This window comes from Amphiura filiformis, chromosome 4 (genome assembly GCF_039555335.1).
Source record: "Amphiura filiformis chromosome 4, Afil_fr2py, whole genome shotgun sequence".
Taxonomy (NCBI): Eukaryota; Metazoa; Echinodermata; class Ophiuroidea; order Amphilepidida; family Amphiuridae; genus Amphiura; species Amphiura filiformis.
In genome coordinates, this window is record NC_092631.1 from 66,340,238 (window position 1) to 66,357,880 (window position 17,643).

The following is a 17,643-nucleotide window of genomic DNA, read 5'->3' on the forward strand; positions in this document are numbered from 1 at the left end:
ATATTCATGTATATAGCAACTTTCAAGAAAAATTGTATACCATATTATATTTCACTTTGGGTATTAACAAATCTTATACTAATTACCCGGACTAATTATCACTCACCATTACTCCTCCGTAGGGAAAAAACAGTAAAATTAGATTGTAATTATGGTGCCCAATATTTTGTGGGGAAAATAATTTACTAGGTGGGCACTTTTGGGCAATGGGCAAGTTGAATTTACTGGGTGGGCAAATGGGCAAATGCCCACCCAGTTAACATGTTATTTACCTCCCTGCCTGAAGCAGGCGAAATGGAATCGCAGATTTTTTCCAATATATTGTTAACATAATGAAAGCAGGGGAACAACTTTCCCGTCTTTTGGTATATTTTGGGCATTCTTAGTTAGTTTAGGTACAGAAATACCGTGAAAGAATATTATTAAACAAAAGTTGTGCAAGACAATATTTTGTTTATTTAATCCATATCTGCTCTTAAAACACGTTTGCAGCTATTCTTTTCGTATTACTATTGCAGTCGTGTTTCGTGTTTTTGCTATCTACTGAAGATAGCTCAAATTTAATACATCTTTTTTTTATCTCTTGAACGAGATTAATCTGTTTTCAGAATCGTGTTATTGGTGCTATCTACTGAAGATCAAATTAAAATAGAATAAGCTCTGCCAAATCCCGCGAACTTTACCAAAATAGTTCAAAAATGCACATTTGCTACTAAACGGGAGCCGGAGAGGAGGAAAGCAAATTCTTTGCAAGCCGGGGAACAATTTTGGCACACATTCATGGAGGAACACCTTATTAAATATTAAGATGTTCAAAAAAGGCTTAGGAAAACAGTACGGAAACATAATGCAAATGTTCTTGCTCGTTTCGCTCATATTATGTTTGCAAATCGGAATCCAAAAAAAGGGCATGTGCAGGGGGTAAGCCGAGAGGGGGGTGAAGTTATTTTGGCAGGCCGAGGGGAAAACAATCTTTAGCAGTCCGAGAAGGGGCAAGCAATATATTTGGCACGGCGTTTTGGAAATTTTACCGTTGGGAACACGTTTTTTTAATATCCCCCCCCCCCCTCCGGAAGCTCATAAAGGTGTTTAACGGGCTAAGAAAATGCTTACAAGTGCGTGCAAAGTGGCCAGTTCGGTGACAGCGAAAGTGTATACAAATTAAAAATTCTTTAAAAGTGAATGATAAGTCATTAAAATTGTCATTAGGTATTTTTGCAATGAACATTTTGGCAAAAAACGAGGAACACTGCAGAATTGATCAAGTTGAAGCCCTATCACGTGTAGCTAACCTATTACAATTATTTTATACAAAATGTCTAATTTTGTCTTTAAGGGGTCGAATTGCAACGTTTGCACAGTATTTTTGCGGGACAAGATTGCACATCACACATATCGAATTGCATTCTGAACATGCTGAATACAAGAAATGTCCTTTTGATATCAAGTAATTTAGGTTTTTTAAAATTAGCGATATAAAACAATTTTTATGGCAAATTATTAAAAAATTATATTATTTATTATTAAAAGACTTAATTTTTTAGGTCTTTTCGGAAATAAAAAGTATTATTTAATAAGAAAAGTCAAAATTTTCAAATGATCATTAGCTTTTCCTCCCAGCTACATACGCTTTAAGTAAATATCATTAGATTTATAAATTTTCCCACGATTTAAACATCAAGATATGAATCGATTTCGCCCAAACTTCTCAAGGGGCTGTGGATTTACCCGATGTTCACGTTATGTAAGGTAGAAAAACGAGAACTGCCGCATTCTCCTGTGAGCTTCGATCAAAGTGCAAAATGTGACCACTTTAAACTTCAACGGCCTTTATTTCAATGTTCATTTTCTCGGTAAAATGACGATTTAGGTACATGATAACTCAATAAATACAGCATCTATTAGGTAAGCAATTATGCTCATCATATAAAGCATGATCGACTTAAGAAACGGTTTTCTCATTTTTTTATATTTTGGTCTATTTCCGATTTTAGGCATCATTTTGTGCAAATAGACGTTTGTGAATTTTAAAAAGTTCATTTTGATGCCTTATATGGTCAATATCTCAAAAAATAAGGCCAATATCAAAAAACTGAAAAACCGTTTTTGGAATGGTGTCTCAAGATTAAGAAAAAAACAACAAAAAATTTTTAGGAAAGAGTGTTTTTTTGTTATGATGTACCGAACAAAAATTGCCAAAAACTCACTTTTTTGTGATTTTCTTCATAATTGTTGTTTTTACACCAAATCTGTATTTATATTAAGATTCATTGATGTATTGCCTTTATAAAAATGTATACTTTTATATGTCTTGCGTGAATAATTACAAAGTTATGGCACTTTTACTACATGCATGTCTGAGAGTACACAGCTGCCTTAAATATCAAAAATTTAATACCTTGCCAAAAATTTGTATTAGGTCCCTAACGATTTGGTCGTTCGAAATGTTGTAAAGAGGGCTGAAGCAACAACACTTTTGTAAACCGTATTTTAAACAGCATTCAAGATCTTTGTACCATTTGGCGACCAAAAGTATGTAAAAAATATTCAGGGTGAAAACAGTGATAAATTTTATGTTTAAATCATATTTAGGGTACAATTATGGGTGGATTCCTTTTTAGAACTAAAAACCTGGTATCTGGTGGGGTTTTTTCACAGTAGGTATGCTATTGTAAATATTACACTATTATTGTTTATTTTATGACAAAAATTACTAGACAATAGTGCGTTTATTCCATTAAAACAATCACTTTACGTATAACTTGCTTAATATTTTCGTAATGTTTACCCAAAATTTGGAGTCTCTGTTACAAATGATTCCCGAAAATTGGCCACTTACGATAAAATTCCGGGATCTGACATTTATGAAATTTGATTGGAAGAGGCTAGAAGAATGATTTGCCCTTATTTTATTCACAATTTAATAAGCAACATGCTGGCATTAAATTTAAACTATTTTGATCAATAGGTAATCAACTAAAATGTGTCCCCTATCCCTTAATTTTTGGAGGCGTGTAAAATTATTGGTTTTGATTTAAAAAAATCAAAACTAAAACACCGAACAAGCTTTTGAGATGCAAACAAGATAGTTGCTTGTAAACAAGTTTATCTTCAATTTTGCCTGAATTGTACTATATTTGAGTTTTGATTTTTTTTTCAATCCAAATTTATAATATTGTGGCATTATTTGCTGGCATTTTAGCATAGACAAGCTGTGTCAATTTTTTATAAAAATTTTACATTTCTGATTACAGATTCATAATCTGCATAAAATTTCGCCGTATAAAAAGATCCTTTGACCATAATATCAGTAACTTAATTTTCAAACCATTTTGGCCACCAAATGGTACCAAGATCTTGAACGCCATCTTAAAAACAATAAATCAAGTTTTCAAAGTATTATGATTTGTAGATTGAACTTCTGCAAAACATCAGGGTGTTATCTTTTTAGACAATGAAAATCGATCACTGGCTCTAATAACAATACTTAATCAACCCTTAAAGCCATATTATAACATTTCTGTAAAAATAGATTTGTATTTATTTTCCATAAAATGTTAGCTTTTACTGTCAGATATGTCCCCTTTAATTTTAAATTTAAAGCGTAGAAAATTGGGAATTCACTACTATCGCCCATGCATGTTACTCCCGCGGTTGTAATACCTAAAGTCTTGATTTTTGCAGATAATCTTTATTGACTAAAGTACATTACAATCGTGTAAAAACCAGAATTTAAAACATTTTTGAGGGCGTTCTCCTCAGCAAATGTTATGGCTTTAATACATGGCTTTCGGCTAGATCTAGCAGGCTATGTTTAATTATTTATGCTAATAACAGAGGTGCAAAAAATGAATGTGGTGATTTTTACGATTTTCGCAGGCCTTGAAATGTGCCAAAGTTGCGTTAATTTTGAACTGAAACAGGCGAAAGGGAAAATCACATGGCATATTGTCCGGTACACACAAATAATTGTGCACTTTCTGATAAAAAACATCATTATTTGCACACATGCGGTACATGATCCAAAACTTATTTTAAGATAGAGAGGTATTTTGGATTTGATCCCAGTGACAGCCAGAGGTCACAAAAGGTCATACAGGTGTAAAACAAAATCTCCAATCTTGTTGAATGATACATCAAATTATTCATCTGATCATAAGGATTAAAAAATGTATAGCTTGGGCCATATACGTAATGTGTAGAAACTATCATGCGTCTATCAGAAAGTGCACAATTGTACCAAATATGGGAGCTGAACAGCTTAACTAATAGAAAGATTGTACAAAGCAAATACAAAAATCTGTTATATACCGTTTAATAGTGCATCATTATATACATTTGTGAAATATTTTTGACAATTTTATATACAAATACCCAATATAACAAACTGTTATAATTTAATTTCACCTAACATACATGTAATATTAATAAAATTAAGCATTGGAATGTTTCTTCATCACCGGAACTCACAATATATACACTTCATGTACATGTATTTGAAAACAATAAAAGATTATAGAATGTCCCACAACAATGACAACACCAATCACTTTGTACCAAATTCTACTACAAATATGTTTGTTATATGACTAAATTGAAAGAAATCAAATTGGATATGTTCAGCAAATCACAAAATAGTGAATCTTGACTTGGTCAAGAAAGACTGCCAAACTAGTCTGTGATTGGACACACACTAATAGTACTTTATTCATGTTAAGTTAAGGTTGTACTGGAGATCTTTTTTACTAGACCTATATCCATCTGCATACAATCTGATTTTGGCAAATGACATTTCCTTACAACCATCCCGTTCATAAAGCAACCCTAAATGATTGTCATCAATTGATGTGAGGCATGAGTATCCACTTCCTTTGCTGTACACATTAAAAAACCCTGACCATGTCATGCCATAGTCAAAACTCCATCGTAGAGTCATGTTAACTCTATGAGACTCACTAGCTGGGTTAGAAAAGAATGTTATGTTATTATGGACAAGAACGCTTCCTTGGCATGCTGAATCAATTAGGGTTGCATCCATTCGTAGTTGCTCTATCGGAAATGTGTGCCCTCCATCTGTGCTTGTAAACCACATCCGACATTTACAGTGATAATGCTTTTCATTTCGAACGTTGCAGAGTAATGTACCATTTGGCAGTTCTATCATCTGTCAAAATAACAAAATAATGAAAATCAGGAATTATGGAAGCTGGCATGGTGGGGGATGAGAAACATACATGTACTCATTTTTAAAACATAATACATCAATCCTAAACAATAAGTGGCTTAAGTAAAGTTAAGTTACTGGTAATTAATGTAAGATATGGCTTCACTTTGTGAACTGTGATCATTTTGATTGTAGTTCCAAACACAGATAGCGTGAACCAGATTAAAAAACTTGACCTGGCAATGATTTATTTTGACATCAAACTACGACTGCGAATAGCAAGGCACAAAGTTACAGCATGATTTCAGGCTACTGACCTGAGGTTCCCCTGGAGAAAAATCCCCTACTTTTTTGTCCACACCATAAGGTATTCCGACAGCATGTGCTCCCTTATGCCATGTGTCTCCATGATCTGAAAATTAGTGATACACAATAACAGTAAAACACTTTTAGTATGCAATAATTATGAGGGGGCATGAAATTTTTGTCAAGCCGAAAGGGTGCGCCCTGGAGCTTAATAAATATAAAGCTCCATGGGTGGGGCAAGCAATTTTTGGCAAGCCGAGATGGGGGGGGCTCAGGAAAAGGCTCAGGAAAAACAGTATGAAAACGCCAATATGCAAATTTTCCTGCTCGCTGCACTCGCAACATGTATCTAGAAAAGGTTTGTCAATTGGGATCTCAAAAATTAGGCTTGTGCAAAGGGGGGGGGGGGGAAAAGACTTTTTGGCAGGGGGAGTGGGGGGGCAGCCGATTTTTGGCAGGCCGAGGGGGGACATTTTTGGCACAGCCCCTATTACATGTATATCAACAAAGTTCAAAAACATGATTGGGCTTGGTTGTTGAGGTTTAATACTTGCTCGATAAGTCTAGCCACAGATTTGCTTTAACTGATAGTTTCACAGTTGAGGCAAGAGACCATTGCTTGCATTCTAAATCTAGTCAAAATTCCGTGTACTGCAAAGAATTTCAGAAGTAGGCCGATAGCATCAAAAATGTTGCTAAAATCGCACAAGTTTCAACTAAATTTTAGAATGTTCAAAATAGGTAACCTTACTCAAATGATACAGTTGACTCATCAAAATAACTTTCATCCAAATTTAAATGATGCTGATCGACCAAAAACCATATTGGTCAGTTGAGTGCACGATACTCACCATCACTGTAAATGCATATCATTTTCATTGTAGGGAAACCAACAGAGTGTCCGCATGCAATCAGTCTTCCTTTCTTTGGAGCATGCATCTTCTGAATCCCATATCCTGGTCCAGGGCACCAATGCCAGCCTTCAAAACCCTTGGATTTCACTCCCAAATCTACTGGAGGAGTCCATGAATAGCCCCAATCAAAACTTCTTGTCATGAAAACTGATGCAGGTCTGCGGGGATTACACCGATCACGGACACAAAAACAGTACAAAATAATAATGGAACCTTTCTCTTTATCTGTGATAATATTGCCAAGATTTAGTCCATCAGGAGTAGCGTCTCCATCGTCTACAATCACCTCAGTTGTATCGAAGTTAGAGCCACCATCTGTAGAGCGACGCATGGTGATCATCTTGGCCGACGCATCCCCGCCACTAACCTTGCGACCTGCCGCGAATGCCAAGATATCACCCGGTGGTGTGCGAATCAAAATTGGCGTTCTGTATTCTTTGATTTCTGCCTGTTGTCCTGACACCCATAATACTTGCTCCTCGTAGATAACAGGGTTGATAGTTGCAGAAATAAAACTGATAACTGAACAACTAATCAAACAATGAATGACTTGTAATTTGTACATTTTTATTTTAAGCTTATCGTTTTTTACACAGCAATCGGCATGACAACAATAAATAAATTTCCGGTCACATGATTTTAGTCATGTGATTTTGTTTGGCCTGATAAGTAAACAAGAAGTGTCTTTTAAAAAGACAAGCTTTAATATGAATGTATGTATGCCCATGGTTCAGAGCGGGGTTTGTTTGTTTGTTTGTTTACCCAGGTTGGTCCGTGAGGAACACATGCTAATCCATGGAAAACCATGGACCGTTCCAAGCTCATACAAATGCACAAGCCTGGATAGCCAGTGTAGGCTAATATATGCATGCTGGCCTAGATAGCTTTGATAAACAAAGCAAGAAATAGCTAGGAAAAAGAGAAAAGAGAGAAGGCCACTCCCAAACACAATTGTACAATTTTACTCTTAGCCCTTACTTCGTGAGAAAGGAAACTGGAATTCCAATCTCAGACCCCGATGCAAAGGCTTCAGAACTTCAGAGTGAGCAATTTGTTTTAGATTCCATAATTTTTCTAAATTGTGCTTTTGTATTTGATAGGTGGTCATAGGAGTATGATGATAAGGGGGATGTAATTTTCTTCGGAGAGGGGTCATGAATATGTGACCGGATTTAGTTTTATGACCCCCCCCCCCATCCAAGGCTAAAAAAAATTTATGACCCCCATATCTCGGGTCAAAATTTTTTTATGACAACCCTAATAGATTCTGATGAATTGAAAAGGTGGGTATTCAGATTCTTTTTCTAAGGATTAAAGGATGTGCCTTCACATGAAACATTTTGGACATCATTCGCAAAAGGTTAAAAGGTTGTCAAAAATATTTAAATGTCGGGTTATGCAAAGGGTATATAAATGGTATAATACATTTTCATAACATTCAAAAACATTTTGACAACTTCCTGCAAATATTTTATAACATAACGTTATTTAAGCGTTGACAAAATTTTTGGCAAAAAATATTAGCAAAACACATTTCACAATAACATTTTAAAAACATTCTTAAAATAATTGTTGCAGTGTTTTCATACAAAACGTTTTAAAAAGTTTCCATGACCATAACCCGACATAAATGTTATTAAAATATTTTTACCAAAACCAAATCCCAAAATATAACCTGTTTAAAACGTTTTGTGTTTGCTGGGTTTTGAAGCAAGTCTACTTGGTCAACTGGCTGCTAGCTCATTTGTGGTCTAACATTCATAATGAAAGGGTTACAGGGCGATAGTCCGAAGGGTCATTAGGCCTAAAATCCAAAAAAGGATTATAAACCCTAATCCTTACCCTAACTCTAAACTTCACCCTAACCTATATTAACCTAAGCATTAATCCCTGCCCTCAACTCAATACAAAAGTTTGTAACCATGAGAGTTACCAAATCTTTCAAAGACCCCCCATGCAAAGATTTTTCATCAAATTTACCCCCCCTTTTCATACAAAATCAAGGACAAAATTTAGCCAAAAACAACCCCTTTTTGTGGTTTTCAATGACTAAATTTTCAAACACCCCTTTTCAATGACTAGAATTTCAAAGACCCCTTTTCAATGAGACTAGATATTGACTTTAAATTACCGGGTTTTCCAAAATACCCCTTTTATCCAAATTTCGTGGACAGTGCAAAATTAAATACCCCTTATTTTGCTAATTTTATAGTCAAATTTCGTGGACAGTGCAAATTAAATACCCCTATTTTGCCAATTTCGGGGTCCTCGCTACTGGTAAAAAAATTTCCCCTTTTCAGCGCTACTTGGTAACTCTTATGGTTACCAACCTTTGTGTTGAGTTGGGGGGGGGACCAGGGCATTAATCATAACCCTGACTCTTATCCTAACTCAGACCTAAGCCCTAGCCTAACCCTATCAAATCTGCCATCCCAATCATAACCCTGACTCTTATCCTAACTCAGACCCAAACCCTAGCCTAACCCTATCAAAACTGCCATCCCAATCATAATCCTGACTCTTATCCTAACTCAGACCCAAACTCTAGCCTAACCCTATCAAAACTGCCATCCCAATCATAATCCTGACTCGTATCCTAACTCAGACCCAAACTCTAGCCTAACCCTATCAAAACTGCCATCCCAATCATAATCCTGACTCGTATCCTAACTCAGACCCAAACCCTAGCCTAACCCTATCAAAACTGCCATCCTAATTATAATCCTGAACCTACCCTAATCTCTACCTAATCATAACCCTTTAAAGTCTTCCCCAAATATACTTATATCATAGAAAGATTGTATCAAGTAAACACAAAAATGCATGTATTCAACAAAATTTATATACAGTTTAATAGCTCATCATAATACATTTGTGAAATATTTTAGAAAATTTTGTGTACAAAATATGCACATAACATAACATAATAAATTAATAAAATTAAGCGTTGGCATGTTTCTTCATCTGCACCGGAACTCACAATATATACACTTCATTTTTTGAAAACAATAAAATATTAAATTACAACACCAATCACTTAGTACCAAGGTCTATACTGCAAATACACTAAGCCAAAAAAGAAACTTTTCCCAAGGTCATATCTTAAAATCCTTTCCATCAAAATGAACCAAAATTACACACACACTCTACTTTAAACACATGTCAGTATAACGGGGGGGGGCACTTCAATTTGAAATGGATATAGGTGTAGGGCTGGCACTTAAAATTGAACAAGTAAGGGTCTTTGGGTGACAGATCAAATGAAAAAATAGGGGGTCTTCGGGTGACAGAACATGTGTTCATAAAAAAATATGGGGTCTTTGGGTGACAGCGACGCTGAAAAAGGGGGTCTTAACAGCCCTACATACGCGTCACCTCCAAAGTTGGAGTGCCCCCGGTATAACCAAGCAGTCCCACCCCCACACACCCTACGTTTTCAATGACAACCGTGGCTGTTAACATTGCAACCGTGGACGGTGGACCCACACACACAGACATATCATAATCCAAATGTGGACTTCTGTGATATTTCTGTGCTATTACACCTACAATAGAGGACACTACCCCATATGCAAAGTTATGCTGTATAGCACCCTCTGCCGCTGTCTTACGACCGTGAACGTCCATGTTTCGCAGTGTGTGGTTTTTCATTAAATAAGTGTGGACTAAAAGTCCATGTTTGTAGGTGAAATCAAACGCTAACAGTACAGTATTCATGTTAAGCCAACTTTCTTGCTGTTGTACTGGAGAGCTTTTTTACTAGACCTATATCCATCTGCATACAATCTGATTTTGGCAAATGAAATTTCTTTATAACCATCCCGTTCATAAAGCAACCCTAAATGATTGTCATCAATTGATGTGAGGCATGAGTATTCACTTCCTTTGCTGTACACATTTAAAAACCCTGACCACGTCATTCCATAGTCAAAACTCCATCGTAGAGTCATGTTAACTCTCTGAGACTCACTAGCTGGGTTTGAAAAGAATGTTATGTTATTATGGAGAAGAAGGCTTCCTTGGCATGGCGGGTCTACTAGGGTTGCATCCATTCGTAGTTGCTCTATCGGAAAAGTGTGTCCTCCATCTGTGCTTGTAAACCACATCCGACATTTACAGTGATAATGCTTTTCGTTTCGAACACTGCAGAGTAATGTACCATTTGGTAGTTCTATCATCTGTCAAAATAACAAAATAATTTAAAAATAAAACCAGTAATTATGGAAGCTGGGAAGGAGAAGTATACGGCCTCATTTTCAAAGAATAATACTTCATTTGGAATAGAACACTAAATTCTGAGCAATAGGTGGCTTATTTACACATTGTATTAAGCTACTTGCACGGTTCGCCATTATGCACTATGTGAGGGAGAGCCTCGAACTGGCAGCATACATGAATGGGAATTGAACTAGTCATAACGTTCTGTGTAAGGTTACATAATTCTTCCTTTCATGTATGCTGCCAGTTCGAGGCTCTCCCGCACATAGTGCATAATGGCATGAACTGCAAGTAGCTTAATTGATCATTGCTTTAAAAAAGTTAAAATGAAGTTACATGGTATGGTACAAATGACATGTAACTTATTAAGATGGCTTCACTTTTATTCGTAACAATTTATGGGAATTGGGAATGGTATTTGAATCTTCAGCACGATATTGTACTGCATGTAGACTACTGACCTGAGGTTCCCCTGGAGAAAAATCCCCTGTTTTTTTGTCCACACCATAAGGTAGTCCTACAGCATGTGCTCCCTTATGCCATGTGTCGCCATGATCTGAAAATTAGTAATACACAATAACACTTTTAATAATAAGCGTTACCTTATTAATTCAGTTAAACTGAGTGAGTGTTTGTAGAGGGAGTGAGTTGGTGCAGCGGTAGTTCCCTTGCCTTGCACCACTCACCGAGTCCCAGGTTCAAGCCCCTGCCGACGTCGTGCCCAAGGACTGTATGTGCACCTGGTTTATTCCGATCCATGCTCGCTCTCACAGGTTTCAACATTGGTGATTAGTTGTTTGTAAACATTATCAAAAACTTCCTACACACAATGGAATTCAGGGAACTGCACCTACATGTAGATAATGGTGGTGCGGATAGGTTTGCACCGGGTTCAACTGCAATAGTTGATGCCATCTGATTCTGATGATTCACCAGTAAGCCTGTGAGGTAAGTATTACCTTGGAATTTGGGAAGATTGAGTCCCTCTCGAAAATAATGTGAATCTTCAGCACGATACATGTAGGAATTTAATATTTAATAAATTTACAAGCCTTGCCCTGACCGACTTTGCTGACCAACTTTGTCTGTGCTGACAATACAATTTAGCTGAGTGAAAACAACTGGGTTTACTCACCATCACTATATATGCATGTCATTATCATTGTAGCGAAAACACCAGAGTGTCCGCATGCAATCAGTCGTCCTTTCTTTGGAGCATGCATCTTCTGAATCCCATATCCTGGTCCAGGGCACCAATGCCAGCCTTCAAAATCCTTGGATTTCACTCCCAAATCTACTGGAGGAGTCCATGAATAGCCCCAATCAAAACTTCTTGTCATGAAAGTTGATGCAGGTCTGCTGGGAATACACCGATCACGGACACAAAAACAGTACAAAATGATAATGGAACCTTTCTCTTTATCTATGATAATATTGCCAAGATTTAGTCCATCAGGAGTAGCGTCTCCATCGTCAACAATCACCTCAGTTGTATGAAAGTTAGAGCCACCATCTGTAGAGCGACGCATGGTGATCATCTTGGCCGAAGCATCCCCGCCACTAACCTTGCGACCTGCCGCGAATGCCAAGATATCACCCGGTGGTGTGCGAATCAAAATTGGCGTTCTGTATTCTTTGATTTCTGCCTGTTGTCCTGATACCCATAATATCTGCTCCTCGTAGATAACAGGGTTGATAGTTGCAGAAATAAAACTGATAACTGAACAACTAATCAAACAATGAATAATGTGTAATTTATACATTTTAATTTTAAGCTTTTTATCGAATTACATGTACAGCAAATGAATATCAAAAGTCAACATAATGCTGGTTTCATACTACCCTGCCGCTTGCCGCTGAGCGGCGTGGCGCACGCGCATTGCAGACAAACAGACACAATAAAAGCTTGTCATTGGTTGAAACGCCCTGCCGCTTGCCGCAGCGGCAAGCGGCAGGAGAGTATGCTGGAGGCTTTACGGTCACATGATTTTAGTCATGTGATTTCGTTTGGCCTGTAAATAAACAAGAACTGCCTTTAAAAAAGACAAGCTTTTTTAACCGGTGCGGCCATGCGGTGGTGGAGGCAGTCCGAGGCACCATGTCAGCTACCATGGGAGGCACCCGGGGCCGGGGAGGCACAGTCAAAAAGTTTTGTGGTAGTATGTTCCCACGAAACTTTGAGGTGGTGGCCGTGGGTCTTTGGATCTACCGGTAAAAGAGGGTCTTGAGCTGCAAACAAATAAAATGGGGTCTTTTGGAGGCGAACAGTCCCGAACCCCAGGCGAACAGTGAAGGGTTTTTCTTGGCTCTCTGGTCGCCTGTAAAAAAAACAAGAAATATGAGGAATGAGTCTTTCAGAGCTTAAATTATCAAAATCAAGGGTCTGGGGGGGGGGGGCACTTCAATTTAAAATGGACGGTGTATGGGCACTTTTTCGCACTACGGGCATTCGGTGAGAGCAAAATGCAAAAAATATGGGGTCATTGGGTGAGAGCATGACCTTTTTTTTAAATGGAATCTTTGGGTGAGAGCCAAAACAGCGCAACAGATCAGAAACCTTGAAAATCGAATTTCTAGTTCTAAATGGCTTCAAATTTCTTTGTTTTATCACTAGTGACAAAATCAGTGATAAATGAAAGTTGCTGTTAAAATTGAACAAGTAAAGGTCTTTGGGTGACAGATCAAATGAAAAAATAAGGGGTCTTCGGGTGACAGAACATATGTTCGTAAAAAATATGGGGTCTTTGGGTGACAGCGATGCTGAAAAAGGGGGTCTTAACAGCCCTACATACGCGTCATTTCCAAAGTTGGAGTGCCCCCCGGGCCTTGGATAGGCCTTATGATAGGGGGACTTGGAGCTGCGAAATCCAAAAAGGGGGTCCGTTTCCGCCGGGGGAACATACGGGTAGCCATATGGTCATTTGTGTTCAATAAGTGCCCCCGGTCACATTTTAGCCATGTCCACGATCATGATGGGGATGTCATTTTCTTTGGAGGGGGGGGGTCATGAATATGTCAGTGACACAGTCATTTTTATGACCCCCCAGCTAAATTTTTGGCCCCCTATCTCGGGCGAAAATCCCCCCCACTTACACAACTCGAGACAGATTATTCATTGCCAGAAGTAAAAGCGCAGAGCTCACAAAAACTTTGTAAGTGTAACGAAAGTGTGTAGGCCTACCAAGAGCATATTAAAATTTTGATCATGTTTTGATTCTCGTCCAGAGCATTTTCATGAATTGATGAGGGAGGGAGGTTTTTTTTCCCAATGTAAAATTAGCATTGTTAGTAGTGTTTGGTCTTTTCCAACAGTGCTTGAGGAAAGGAGGAGGCCACTTTTTTTAATGTGAGATTCTGAGGGATAAATCCCCTAGAGTACCATAAAAGTCTTGGAAGTGCTCCATGTTCTCTAATAAACTTATTTATATGTATAAAGTTTTCTAAAAATAAAGTATTCCAAAGTCTTATTAAAAAATTTGCAAAATCTGAAAGAAAAATCTGACAAATCCCAGAAATTGCGGAGGGAGTGGACAAGAACCAAAATATTAATTTTTTATGACCGAAGTATAAATAAGACGCGCTGAGCATGCAAAAAATTTGCATTTTATAAGTAAAGATTGTGCACACATTTCGATTGTAACTTAAAATAATGTGTGCGCAGTGCGTGAAAATTTTGAGTCACAGCCCTTAACAATTTTACAACCACCCTATTTTTGGTGTAAAAACAATTATGACCCCTACTGCAATCCCAAGAAAATGAGTCTGAGACTATTTTGCGTCTATATGGGGGACTTAAAATGTCTGCAGTAAAATTTAAACTTTCTTGAAGATTCAAAAACCATAAAATGTCTATTTGCACAATCCCAAATACCTCAAGAACGGATTTTAATGCTTTTTGCACTATTTTAAAGAAGACACTTCAATATTTTTGTGAAGTCTTTTTTTAATGAGAAACCTTACGTTTCATTCATGCAGCGACTGACCAGTAGTATACATGGTTCAAATCCTTGTGAGCATCATAATGCAATTTCGACTAGTAAAATCAAATAAGCTCATTAGATTCAGATGAATCGAAAGTATTCAGCTTCTTTTTCTACGGATTAAAGGATGCGCCTTGTAGCAAGCCCGGGGGTAGCAAGTCTACTTTGTCAGCTGGCTGCTAGCTTATTTTAGGGATTAACATTCATAATGAAAGGGTTACAGGTCGATAGTCCGAAGGGTCATTAGTCCTAAAACCGAACTAAAAGTATTATAAATTAACCCTAATCCTTACCATAACTCTAAACTTCACCCTAACCCTAACCTATAACCCAAGGCCTAATCGTAACCCTGACTCTTATCCTCAGACTCTAACCCTATCAAAACTGCCACCCCAATCACAATCCTGACCCTAACCTCAATCTCTACCTATAATTTCTAACCTTAAAGTCCTCCCCAAATGTACTTGCATATTAAAAGGGCATATCGTTATCCACAACCTCATCCCCCCACTTTTCTCAAAAAAAGTTGAGATTTTTATATCGCTGGAAACCTCTGGCGCTATATATACATAATGTTTATGTACCAAACATTTCTTGCAGATAAATTCGTTTAGCAAAAATATTGTCAAATTTGAATTTCGTTCTGGTATACCAGAACGAAATTACAACACATTGTCTATGGAGCAGTGTAATACACATAACCATGCATAACTTGTTAACGCAAGATCGGCATCAACTGAAATTTTGGGAGTAAGCTTTTTTTTGTGGATATCTACTGAAAAATGTCATAAAAATAGGATGCTACGATCACGAAATCCTCCTTTAATAGATAGATTATATCAAGCAAACACAAAAATGTATATATTTAACAAAAATTAAATATTTAATAGCACATCATAATACATTTGTGAAATATTTTAGAAAACTTTATGTACAACTGCCCAATATAACAATTTCATATGCACCTGACATGATATTATTAATAAAAATTAAGCATTGGAATGTTTCTTCATCACCAGAACTCATAATATATACACTTCATGTACATGTACATGTATTTAAAAACAATAAAAGATTATAGAATGTCGCACAACAATGACAACACCCAATGACAATCACTTTGTACCAAATTCTACTGCAAATATGTTTGTTATATGACTAAATTGAAAGAAATGCAATTGGTCAGTCATCAATGTTCAGGAAATCACATAAATTTTACTTAGCTGCTTAACTAGTCTGTGATTGGAAATGGTAAGGAGACTAAGGAGGTTTTAATGCAGGTTGAAAATAGGCATGGATTAAAATATACAATTTTGTAAATATTAATTATAAAGGCTTCTTTGAACAGATTCTAAACCCCTCTTGTAGCACTATTTGCCATTAATTTCACAGGCTATTTTGTCCAATTTGGGGTGGATCTATCCGTGCGCTTAATGCTTTGTATTGTTTTTCAAATTTTCAAATTTATTCTTTAAATAATCCCAAGGGGTAGAAAAAATTGCTATGCCTTACATTTACCTGTTTTTTTATGAAGATTTGTTTATAGTGGTGTGCCCTGGAATTGAAGACACATATCAGTTACTGTCACACTGACCATAAATATTCTTGAAACCAATAAAACAAGCTCAAAATTCAGCAAAAAAGCCAAAGAATGTGCTGCCTTCCACTGACCAACGGAATGATCAAAAAAGAATTTTGTGTGTGTGTGCACTTTGTTTTTGAAATGAACCAAAATTGGTGCTTTTAATGCAATATTTTATAAAAATATTAAAAACATTTGACACAGATCAACTTTCACAAGATTACATCCACACAGCTCTGCTTCCCAAAAATAAGATGAGATTTTTGCAGCACCCTGATACACCAATATAATATATGTACATGTATATATATATGCACGAATGGAAATACCCATCCGATCGTCTACCCAGGGTAAGGTTACCCAGGGTAACCTTACCCTGGGTCGACTCTATATTACTTTGTTAAAATCTGGATATATAACTGCGTGTGATGTTACTATGCTAACACAAACAAGGTATATGGCGTATGACTTCTTGCCAACGTGTAATGTCTATCACAATTATACGTCTATGAACATTATACGTCTTTTATACGTTTAACGCTATTACATACCATCAGATTATCGAATTAGGGAACACTGTAAATACAACAGCGCGCATGTGTTTATGCGATTCGCCGAATGGTTGAATGCAAGTGCTGCAAGATTCGAAGTTCATTTCTTATGGTTTAGTCCAAATAGAGTGACATGTAGGTGTAAAATAACAACTAGAAGTTAATAAAATGTCCTTAACGATAACCCCGGGTAGATACTGCGATTTTGGTTTTGTTTTAATAAAGGAAAAGACATGCATTTCTGGTTACTGACAATATACATGTGGTGACAATATTATATTATTGAGCGCTTATTTTACATGTATAGAACTTTCCCAATAAGCATCACTTCACTTAACTATATTCATGTTACATGTTCAACTATATTCATCTTACATGTGTATTAAAGTATATACATCCCGACTACCCCAGGGTGACACGCACACTAAATTAACAACCCGAGGATGACAAAATGTCTTCAACGGTCACCCTGGGTTGACACTGTGATTTTTGTTTTGTTACATCAAGTAGGGGACGTATTTTGTGATCACCCCAAGTTAGAATGCTCTAGAGAGCTGTATAAGAACAGCTGTATGTTGTACATGCATCGTAACTCTATATTAAAGTCCCAATCACATTGTCTACCCAGGGTAAGGTTACCCTGGGTAAGGTTACCCTGGGTAAGGTTACCCTGGGTAAGGTTACCCTGGGTAGACGATCGGATGGGTATTTCCATTTGTGCGTATATATATATATATACGTAACAAATTATATTAATTTATGATGGATTGATAATAGCAATTGTCTGAAAATTACAACACACAGCTATATTCCAAAAATACGTACACCCCAAACCTGTTGCACATCCATGGACCCACCTTTAAGAACCCTCCCTCGCCCTATATTACACAAGAGGTTACTTTGTCATAGTTTAGAGCTGGAAAGTTGG

General features: G+C 37.0%; 1 protein-coding gene across 1 annotated transcript; it reads right to left on the reverse strand.

Annotated features, from left to right (window-relative positions):
* Positions 1–8,783: 8,783 nt before the first annotated feature.
* LOC140151228 (sialidase-1-like) lies at positions 8,784–12,413 on the reverse strand. Its single transcript, XM_072173492.1, has 3 exons — positions 11,738–12,413; positions 11,064–11,158; positions 8,784–10,562 (listed from the first exon to the last, which is right to left on the reverse strand). Exons 1-3 carry the CDS (start codon positions 12,363–12,365, stop codon positions 10,098–10,100), a joined length of 1,188 nt encoding a protein of 395 aa, XP_072029593.1. The 5' UTR covers positions 12,366–12,413; the 3' UTR covers positions 8,784–10,097.
* Positions 12,414–17,643: the final 5,230 nt, after the last annotated feature.